The sequence below is a fragment of the Charadrius vociferus genome, unplaced genomic scaffold (genome assembly GCF_000708025.1).
Source record: "Charadrius vociferus isolate BGI_N301 unplaced genomic scaffold, ASM70802v2 scaffold399, whole genome shotgun sequence".
Taxonomy (NCBI): Eukaryota; Metazoa; Chordata; class Aves; order Charadriiformes; family Charadriidae; genus Charadrius; species Charadrius vociferus.
Genome location: NW_009653080.1, coordinates 136757 through 147263, shown reverse-complemented (window position 1 = coordinate 147263; position 10507 = coordinate 136757). Strand labels below are relative to the sequence as shown.

At 58.4% G+C, this 10507-nt stretch overlaps 2 protein-coding genes across 2 annotated transcripts in view; one reads left to right on the top strand and one right to left on the bottom strand.

The window, feature by feature from the left end:
- The window catches only part of ALPK3 (alpha-kinase 3), a 25616-nt gene extending 24919 nt beyond the window's left edge, over positions 1 to 697 (top strand). Inside the window, exon 15 of the mRNA XM_009893138.1 lies at positions 498 to 697. Coding sequence (XP_009891440.1) covers positions 498 to 697 — 200 coding nt within the window. The remainder of the gene's footprint in view (positions 1 to 497) is intronic.
- Positions 698 to 1680: 983 nt separating this feature from the next.
- On the bottom strand, positions 1681 to 10138 carry LOC104293621 (sodium/nucleoside cotransporter 1-like). Its single transcript, XM_009893137.1, has 17 exons — positions 10070 to 10138; positions 9900 to 9997; positions 9335 to 9426; positions 8688 to 8877; positions 8171 to 8312; positions 7272 to 7385; positions 6806 to 6883; positions 6352 to 6432; positions 5930 to 6010; positions 5663 to 5788; positions 4275 to 4405; positions 3904 to 4072; positions 3518 to 3715; positions 2984 to 3065; positions 2478 to 2576; positions 1899 to 2010; positions 1681 to 1804 (listed from the first exon to the last, which is right to left on the bottom strand). The coding sequence occupies exons 1-17, from the start codon at positions 10136 to 10138 to the stop codon at positions 1681 to 1683; spliced, it is 1986 nt and encodes a 661-aa protein (XP_009891439.1).
- Positions 10139 to 10507: the final 369 nt, after the last annotated feature.

Here is a 10507-nt window from a genome sequence, read left to right as displayed (position 1 = left end):
CTGTGGGGCCGCGTGTCCCCCTGCCACACTCCTTCTCCCTTTCTTCTCTCCAATCTCTCCGTTTGCCTTCCTTAAGGCAGTGGCCATCAGAGCTGCTCCCTCGGGCTATGCCCCCTGCCTGGCTCCCCTCAGCAAACTGGGAGTCCGGGCTGCCCTCCTGTCTCCCAGCACCTCGTGTCCCTCTTTGTGTCCTCCATAAAGCCACCGCACCAAGCCCTGCCAGCACTCTGTGTCAAGGATGTGAACCCCCACAGCCCCTGGGGAGTCCCATTTGCCCTGCCACACCATGATTTAAAAGCTTTTGCTGCAGAGGGGTTCAACAGTGAGCTGCAGGGCTCCTTCTGCTGTCTCTTGGGGCTCTAGGGGACAGCCCTGTGGCGGGGTGCTGGCGTTGGCACCAGCGGCTGTACGGGGATGGGATTTTGCGCCCCTGCCTTCCTGGTGTCCCCTGAGCCCTGGGGTGAGTCTCCCTCCCCCTTGCTGGGTGGATGCTGCAGGCGACGGTGCTGCTGTGGGTGCCGGCCAGCGCCATGGTAAGGATGCTCTACCTCACATGGGGCACCTGGGAGCGGGGCGAAGGGGAGACCTCCCCGCTGTGCCAGGCATTGCTTTGGTGGACACCATGCGGGTGTCCAGCCCGCAGGACTCACCCATCCGTACGCAGACCGCGTACGCCCTGCCCAGTCCCACAGCATGACCTGGTCATGCTTGGCGTCACATCCCACCTTGGCATGTGCGGTACCCCAGTGGCAGCACCCATGCCGGGCCCCGCAGCGGGAGGCAGTGATGGACAGGCGGTGATGCTCGTGCAGGGAAGTAAAGCACCCTGCGGTGCATCAAGCCTCGCACGTTCCCGTCAGCTCGCTCAGGCATGCAGCAGCCGGCAGAGCGTGGAAGCGGGCAGCGAGGCTTGCGGAGAGCCCCAGTGCTGCCTGCTTCATCTCACCTTCCCTAGAGCTTTGGAGGAGGCTGCCGGACGCCAGCAATGCCACCCAGCAGGGTGGTGACCGAAACGGTGGCTGGGTACAGCCTGGCAGAAGAGGGAAGGGACCGGGCTGGGAGTGCAGCATGCTCCGGAGTCCTGGTGCTTTGTCGTTAGGTCATTGTAAAATAACGATGTACATAACGTGGCCGTGTTGGCAAATGGGTGCTCTCGAGTGCAATAAAGTGAGAAGAACTGGCCTGTTCCCCGGCACTGTGGTCCCTGCAGAAAAGATGCACCCGAGCAGGGAAGGACGGGGCGGATTTGTGTTCGGGGGAAGGAAATGTCTTCCAGTAATGGCTTTACCCCCAGCCGCACCCCGTGGGGGAGAAGAGGGTGACCAGAGCTGGACCCTAAAGCTGGCATGTGGCGGAGGCTTGGCTTGCGAGGTCTGCAGCAAAGGCAGGCAAAGCACCCTGTGCCCTATGGGACAGCTGCCATCGGTGGCTGGGGGGCGCTGAGGGCAAGCACACGGGGCTTTCCATGGTTTATTTGGGAGCAGTTCCTTTGTGTCCGTGGGGCCAGCACCTAAGGGTGCTGGTTGTGCAAGGTGCACAGGGTTGCCCATTGTCACTGCAGTGGAGAAAAACAGATGCAGAGGACTCTGGCGGGTTTTTTTTCTTCCTTTGGGGTCAGACCTGGCAGATCCGGGTGCTCCCACGCCCTTGTCCCCGGAGCGGGCAGCTGCCTGCACCTTTCTAGGTTGTCCCCATGCAGGACGTGTGGTTGTAGTGCCTGCAGCACTGTGTCAGGCACAGCACGCTCTCCGCCGCGTCGGCCCAGGCTCCCGTGAAGGAGAGCGTCCCGTTCTCGAGTGCCGAGCTGGAAGGAGAGAAATGCGGTTAGGACAAGCTGCTGCCCCACCACATGGGTCTCCCAGGGAGGACCATACGGCTTTGAGGCCCTTCGCACCCACCTAGCAAAGAGCTGCTTGCAGCACATGTACATGGTGTAGCTGGTGGAGTTGAAGTTGGTGGTGCTGAGGAAGGTCACGCAGTCGCCCACCTCCGTTGGCACATAAAGGAGACCTGGGGGACAAAGTCTCCTGGTTGGGGGTCTTGAGACACCATGCATACGAATCCCATGCCCTGAGCATGCTTGCAAACCCTGTGCCCTAATCCCGCTCGCAAATCCCATACCCTGATTGTGCTCGCTTGCAAATCATGTACCTGGGACTGTGCTTCCCGGTCCTGTGCGCCGTCCCACCTCACCCCCCAGACGGTTGCAGCACTGACCCCAGGGAGCTCCTCGCAGTGCCCCAAATGTCCCCATCCCAGCCTGGCTGTGGATGAGGGGCCCCAGCAGAGCTATTGGGCTCGGGCAGCACCTGGCAAAGCCATGAGGGGACGGCGGAGGGTTTGGAGAGCCTGGCAGAGCGATGGGGAGGGCAGCCCAGCCGTCCCCATCCCTGCATCTGCATTTATAGGGATCTTCAACCCTTTGCCTGTCCCTCCTCAGCTCTTTCTGGCCCCGCTGGCAGTGGGCAAGGACCTACCTGCCAGGCAGGCGTTGAGCATGGAGACGCAGATGCCGGTGAGCAGGGCTCGCAGCACCACGGAGGCTAAGTCGCCCTTGCGCTGGGGTACCATGGAGGCTGCGGGGGCAAAGCAAAGAGCAAGGCGAGTCAGATCTTTGCTCTGCCTCTACCCCCAGTTGGGGACAGGTAGGGACATGTCCCAGGTCCCTGGCTGGCTCTGCCACGTAGTGGCCCACCCCGCACCCGTGGGTGATCGATCAGAGCCCTCGGCGCTCTCCGTGCTGGAGTCTCTGCTCTTTGCCCCATGGCTGGGTGGCACCCGTGCTTGTGACACGTGCATGTGCCGATGGGTGCAGTGCAAAATCGTCCCTATCAACTCGTGCAAATCCTGTTTCTTATCTGTGTGCTGGCAGAGACCAAACACGGAGGCTTGAGGGCAGCAAATTCCTCCTGCCCCAGCTGAGACCTTGCTCCCTGGGATGAGGATGGCCCCGCATGGTGCCCAGGATGTGGGTCACACTCACCCAGGCCTCCCAGCATGATCCCGATGGAGCTGAGGTTGGCGAATCCGCAGAGCGCAAAGGTGGTGATGCTCTCGGCTCGTTCCTGGAGGAGACAGCAGCAGAGGCTGGTCACCTCAGCCCAGCATCAGCCCCAGAGCACCCAGAGCAGAGCACTGTGTCATAGCTCCCAGCCCAGCCAAACATGATGAAGATGAGTCCCACGCCCTAGCCCTTTCTCCTTCAGCTGTTTTGGGGAGTGAGGATGCAGGTGGTGGGCAGCCTGCGCCTGGGAGAGGCTGGGCTGTGGGGAGAGGAGACCCTGTAGCACCATGATCTGCCCCACCAAGAAGACAGGGCTTCACTGATTCTTTCAGAGTGACCCCGTGCCCAGCAGTGAGTGGACATCCAAGTCTAGCTGGCCATAGGTGCTCTCCCACCCTCAACACCATCATCCCCCTGCCTGCCCACCACCCGTCTGCCTGGCCAGGTCCTGTGCCCCGTTTCGGCTGTCTCCATCCCTGCCCTGTGCCCAGCAGGGTGGCAGGTGTCCCTCACAGATATCCACTGCTTCTGGCTCCCGTCCCACTCCTCCAGGCCTGACAGACGGTTCTTCTTGTACGTGGCCAGCTGCTGGTATGCCACAAACTCGTTCAGGAAGATCTTGATCCCCAAGAGCTCGGCCACCAGCGGCGAGTCTGCCCAGTCTGCCCCCATGAGAAAGGCCACGGGCATGAGGACGTAGGAGCAAATCACCTGGGGAAAGCATCCCAGATGGGAGCAACTTAGAACTGACCATCTTCATAGCTTCTGGCTTGGATACCAGCATTTGCCAAACACCCAGCAAAGGTCTCGGCAGCCTGCCAAGGCAGCGGGCAAAGGTAGGGATGGGTGGGGGATGCAGGCTCTGGCAGCCCAGACCATGGGGCTACCCATGGGGTTACCTGGAATGAGAGCCCCTTGATGTCCACCATCTCCCCGAACCAGCGCAAGGCGGCATTGATGAACTCCAGCACCGCCAAGAAGGCAATGAGGTTGGCTGCAATGTTGGCCACAAGCCCCACGGAGGCAGCAGCCCCGTTGCTCGCAGCTTCCAGGATGTTCTGCTCTTCCCTGCGTGGAAAAAAAGACCCTGATGGACTTACATGGCCTCGCATCCCCTGCGCAGGGTCAGCTCTCGCTCCATGGGTGTCCACACCCCACAGGCTCTCCCAACCTCAGCCCCCCCGCCATGTCCACCAAATTGCCCCCATGGCTTCCCCACACCAGCAGGACACGTGCAGCCCCACTCCACCATCCCTCTCCCCACACTCACCCACTGGAGAGGCGGATGCTTCCCTTGCCCTTGAACTTGGACTCTTCCACTTCAGGGTAGACGAGTTTGGACATGGCGAGGGCGCAGGGCGCAGCCATCACGGAGGCCGCGATCAGTGATGCTGCATCTATCTGGAAGGTGCAGACCATGGGGCTTTGGCACCTCAGCACAAGGCTGCGCCCCGTGACATGCCACCCCAGTGTGTCCCAGCACACAGCTGGCATCAGCCAGCGACGGTTGGAGCAATTCAGGGCTCTCTGCTCAGGGTGGGAAAAATGTCTCTGTTTTCCCCATCTTAGCTGGCCATGACACGTAGGGCAGGCCACCTGGATGGAGGCACTGCTGGAGCCACAGTGGTCATGGCCTCGGGGATGTTAATCTCTCCTGCTGTTTGACCTAACCGTGATGATTCTTGTCCCTTCCTTGTGCCTTTTTTTATCAGCATCAGAGCAGTAGGTTGTGCAACATTGCGAACTTCCACCTGCTGACGAAGAGCCACGCTCCCGGTCTCACCCCTCCCCTGCCCGCCGAGTGGAAACGTCTCATTTCTCTGACCTTTCAACCTTGGCTCCCCGTTTAAGGAGACTAATTAATGTTTAAATAGCAGGAGCTCGGCCAGCAGGTCGAGGGGAAGGTTTATTCCCCATTACGGAGCACTGATGAGGCCACATTTGGACACCATGTCCGGGGCTGAGACACTGAGGAGGGCATCCCCTGGGGAGGTGTCAGGGCACGGGACCGCCAAGGCGATGCTGGAGGAGCTGGGCTTGTTCGGCTGGGAGAAGAGAGGGCTGAGGGGGTTGTAGATGCCGTTCCCAACTACTTAAAAGGGGGTGGGAGGGAAGACACTGCTCAGAGGTCCCCAGTGAAAGGGTGAGAAGCAATGACACAGTTTCAGTGGGGAAGTTCCAGTTGGATGTAAGGAATAAATTGTTCCCCGTGACTGGGGAACCTGTGGGATGGACCAGTGAGGTGGGGGGAGATCTCCATTCATGAGGATGTTCACCACCAACCTGGAAAAAGCCCTGGGTATTCGCTTGGGCTTTGCCATCACCTCATTTGGGCAGGAGGGTGGATCAGAGACCCCCCCGAGGGTCCTTCCAGGCTAAATTATCCCATGATTCAGGGAGATTTGCCCTGCTCGCTGTGCAAGGACACGCAGTGAGGGTCCCATGGCAGTGCCTTCTACCTGGCAGGGCTCCGGGGTTTTGGCCAGGCCAGCAAAGGTGAGGCTGGACGTGGAGGCAACCTGGCCTCATCCTGCTTATGGAAGGGACCCATGGGGCACCCGCTGGGGGTCTTCTTCCTTCTGCAAGTCCAGGGCAGGTCTTGCATGTCAGGACCCCATAGTCAGGAGCATTGTGGCATATGTCTGCTCGTGCACTCACCCCAAAAGAGATGTAGGCACCCATCACGCTTCCAGCAATGGTGGAAAAGCCACCAGTCATCACAGCGTGGATTTCTGAACGGGTCATGTCTGCAAGGTACGGGCGGATGAGCAGCGGGGCTTCAGTCTGCGAGAGAGAAATCCCTGTTGTCCTTGAGGCAGGGCCACCCAGGGCCGCAGGTGTCCTGGGAAGGGAGGAGAAGACCCTTCCTCTGGGCAGGCTCAGCTGCAAGGGTTGAGAAGCTGGATCTCCTGCCCAGGACCTTACCTGTCCCACAAAAATGTTCCCTGCCACGCTGAGGGTCTCGGTGGGAGTGGTGCCCATCGAGACCTGAAGCAGCCAGGAGATCTGGGGAAAGAGAGGGCCACTTCATTCACAAAGGCTCCTGGCACCCTGCCACCCACTCCACGAAGCAGGGCACTGTTTGGACCTCTGGCCTGCTGCAACAGAGGTGATCTTGGGAAGTGTCCACAGAGCAGGTAGCAACATCAACCCCAGGGTTGGGCTTTTTCAGGAGGACGTGCAAGAAAGAGGGAGTTTGTGTGTATTCTTTTAGCAGGACAAATCACCCCAAATTAGTACCATCCCAATTTTCTTGGGACATCCCTCAGCTGATCATAGTAGTCAGAGAAGCCAACAGGTTCTTCACCTTTCCACCACCATCCCAGAGCCAAGTGGGGGGGCCCTACCTTGACAATGAGCCACTGCATGACACCGAGGTAGTAGAGGATGGACATCACACAACTGAAGAAAACAACGATGGGCAGAGTCTGCAGGCAAGGCACCAGAGCGCGGGGTTAAAGGAGAGCTGAGCAGTTCATCTAAGTACACTTGGGGACCAAGCCCCTTTGTCTCATGAGCTGGGCATGGCATGGTGTTGCATAGCAACCCCAAGCTATTGGTGTCCCACAAGACTGGGCCAGGCTGGCAGGAGGGACAGGGCCAGCGCAAATCCCCCATGGCACTGAGGAGGTCTACAGGTGGGTACAAAGCTGAGGGAGACCCATCTTTGAGCTGGTTGAGCTCTGCTCTGGCAACACTGGCTGCATTCAGCTCTATGCTCTTCAGGACCCAGCAAGGCAGCCGGGCCAGAAGACAACCAGGCTCTGCCTCTCCCTCCCATACCCTATTCCCCAAGCTGACCTGAAAGGCAAAGACTTCTTCAATGAGCTTGTCCCCAAAGACGAAGCTGGAGCCAGCTTTGGTGTAGCTCAGGAAGGTCTGCAAGAGGAGAAGTTACGCAGTAGGACAGAGGTCTTCATTAGCTCTTTACCTGACGTCTCACTTCAACCACAACACAGGGGTCCGTACCCCCAGCCCCATTTCACTGCCCCACCAGAGAAGGACCTTGTGAAACCTCAGCTGGGGATACTGGTGGGCTGTCTCCGAGCCATGTACTTCCAGCCTGCAAGGGAGACCGCACCAAAGGGCCTGGGCTGCTGCAGAAACCCAGGGAAGAGCTGGCTTTTCTCCACCTCTCCCCAAAAATGTTGGTGAGCGTGCAGTCCCTGCAGCTTCTCTGCCCCATGCCACCCTCTGCTCTTCTTGCAGATCCCAGGGGAGCTACACGGAGAGTGCAAGCATTGGACAGAGTGAGCAGACTCAGTACCTGGATCTGGTCACCCAGCCACCGGAAAGCTTGGACACCGGGGGTTGTTCGGAGGACGAAGAGTCCAAACAAGAACTCCAAGCCAAGACCCCAGAAAACAGCTCTCCAGGACACCTGGGGACCAAGAGCAGAACAGGGATTGAGATGTTAGCAAAGCCCACAGACTTCCCTCTCTGGCTTCCTGCCCCTTTGAAAGCTGCACGTGGCAAACACCATCACACTGTGCCCTGGGTGAGGGTCATGGGGATGCTAACAAAGAAAGTGTCATAGAAACCCACAAACATAGGTTGGTGATAGTAGAAGAAGACGAGTCAGTGGGATGCAGGGAACTGGGTGGTGGAACATAACCTGCCAGGCTTACCCGGGAGGAGACAAGCATAGAGGCCTTCTGATGGTTTGACTGCAAGTACGGACCCTCTAGGCAAAAATTCCTGTTCCTTGGGAGGAAGGGGGTGGAGGGATTGCCCAAAACATTGAAGTAGGTTAGGTTGGAAGCCACTGGGACCTCAGTCATTTCTGTCCAAGCCACCCAGGGCACCTGAACCTCAGGCCCACCTTCTACCTGCAGGCACCTGATGCTCTGGCATAGGTCTGGTGCTGGGTCTCTGGGTCTGACCCACTATGAGAGACATGGTGGAAAAGAGGATGGAGGCACTGTGGGGGAGCCCTGAGTTGAGCAGTGGGAAGAGGGTAGCTTTGGGGCTCCATCCACCCGACCAGCTCAGCTGATCAGCGTGCCCAGCTCTGCCCAGGAGCCCTGCTGGGCTTCTGTGTCCTTCAGGGAGCTCCAGTGATGGGCCATTAGGAGAGGCCAGTGGGAAGGGACCACTTCTTCCCCAGTGCTGGGTTGCTACGTCCTGTGAGGGCACCAATGGCCAAGCCACACCTGAAACACGTACTGCGCCGTGGTGCTTGGAGCAGGCGAACAGGAACAGCACCAAAAAGCAGAAGCCAGCTAATGAGATGAGCTGCTCTGGATTTCTGCCGGTGTCCAAAACCAGCCATGTGATCAGGCCTCCCAGGAGGGCCACCCACAGCAGCCTGCAAAGGAAATCCCAGACTGTCACAGAGAGGATGTCCCCATGGGGAGAGCAGCTCATGAAGGGCAGAAGCTCATTGTGCAGGAGATGCCACTGTAAGGTCCATGCATCTGATGAAACCTGGGGCTCAGACAAAAATGAAGGGTGTGAATAGCCATCATGCTACTGAGGTAGAGCAGCAAGAGGTTTCTGCCACGGCTTTTCAGTGGTTCCCAGATTGGGCCATAACTTACCATTCATGACGTGCCTGTACGGCATTAGGGCATGTGCCCAATGCCACCGGCTGTCAGTTGCACCAGCCCAGCTCTGGTGGGGCAGCCATGATAGAGGGGACTGGGCACTGGGAAGGATGTGGCCCTGCTTCTTCCTGACTCACCATTTCAGCCACGGCCAGGACTTTTGGAAGCATTTCCAAACGGGGCTGAGGAGCAGCAATACCTTTGCCCCACAGTGCTTCTTGAAGAGACTCCAGCAGACGAAGAAGGCAACCACGGCAGTCATGACAACCAAGGCAAGGGCTCGCTCGAAGTTGAGCCAACAGGCCGCAATGAAGTAGCACAGGTAGGCTGGAGAAGGCACGTTAGGGGGTCAGAAACATCAGGGCTGTAGGATCATGGATTTATAACACTAACCGGGGCCAACAATGAGGTTCATTTCCTCCAAATGTCATTCCCCAGCCACCCTTGAGGCCCCCAGCTGTGCATGGGGAGGGCTTAAGGAGCACCACCTCAGCAGCCAGGCTCACTGGTGACAGCACCTCATCTGTCAGGGGGCACATGGAGCGAGCAGAAGAGGCTCAGCAAACCCTTTGGGTAGGTGGAGAAAGGGGAGGAGGACAGTGAGGTGCAAGTAGCACTCGTGGACAGGAGTGGTGGGGTGAGGAGGAGGAAGGCAGTGGGGCTGGCGAGAGCAGATACAACCTCCACGTGGGTGGCTGTGACTGGTGCTTGGAGCCTCCAAGCCTGGGGGCATGGCCAGCCAAAGGGATGTGGAGATGGGGTTTCAGTGCTGTGAAGTCCTCACCTACTCCAAGGATCCCCAGGACGACCGTTCTCAACACCTTGGCATGAGCCTTGCAGAAGTGCTTTGCCTTAGACGCCGGCTGCACGGCCTTCCTGGGGAGAGTCACACGCCAGAGATGTGAGAGGCGCAGAAGATGGATCCTGAAGATCAACCCAACCCAACCCAATGGATCCGGGTGGTGACCGTGCCTCCTGGAGGGCACTTGTGGCAGTGGCAAGGTGGTGTAGGTGTGATGTGGCCTCTGGCAGTTCTGCTGCCCACTCCCAGGAGTGAGCTGGCTCGTTACGGCAGGGGAGACCCCGTGACATGGCCCAGCACCCCGGGCACCCCAAGTAGAGGCTTGCTCCAGGTCGCTGCTGTGGGGACAGAGACCTGCCACTGCCACACCACAAACCCATATGGAGCCATTAGGCACTGTGTGTCCTGTGTGGTCAGTACAACCCTACTCTTCTCCCGGATCAGCAAGCCTGGTTTGGCTCCAGGAGAAACGCTGGCCCAAGGATTGCAGACATGCTATGAGCACTGGAAATACCCTGCATACACGCATCACCAGGGGTTGTCCTACCTGCAGTAGGAGGAGAATCTCCCTTTCCCTTCTCCTCTCCTCTCCTCCTTGCTCTCACCATGTGGCCCATCAGATTCTGCATAGAGTCTCTCCTCCCCCTGTAAAACATCATTAGCGGGAGTGCACTGAGCGGCTCCTATACCCCAATGGGAGGGAAAGGGAGGACTTACCATGGAGTTGAAAGCTGGGTTATCTGCACCCCTCTCAAGGTTGTCCAGGGTTATCTGGTTATCTTCCATCTCCAGAAGAGCTGCAGCTTCAGCGCATTAGAGAAACTGCACTGTGAGGGACCAACGCTGGCTGGGGAGAGAAGGATGGGATCAGCTTTGGGAAGGATGAAAGTCCAACCCCGATTTTCAATTCCATGTCTCCGAGAGGAGAACGCCCTTTGCACTAGGGATTCAGAGCAGTTCCTGCACCAGCACATCAAGGGACCATCCCATGGTGGCCTCAAGCCGTGGGGCTGGTGTGCTGGCTGACTTGTTCTCCCATAACTCTGGGAAGGTCTGTGCTTTTCCATGTTTCCAAGGAATTACAGGAAAGAATTAGATGTAGCAAGGAGAGTTGGTGCTCCTCCTCCAAGTTGGTGGCAGTGGCCACTGGTGTCC

Coding starts and splice junctions, on each gene's coding strand:
- LOC104293621 (XM_009893137.1), bottom strand. CDS start 10,138: ATGGAAGATAACCAGATAACCCTGGACAACCTTGAGAGGGGTGCAGAT. Junction 2,577..2,983: donor GATCATGCTGGGAGGCCTGG/GTGAGTGTGACC, acceptor TTGCCCCCGCAG/CCTCCATGGTACCCCAGCGC. Junction 1,805..1,898: donor TGCAAGCAGCTCTTTGCTAG/GTGGGTGCGAAG, acceptor CTCTCCTTCCAG/CTCGGCACTCGAGAACGGGA.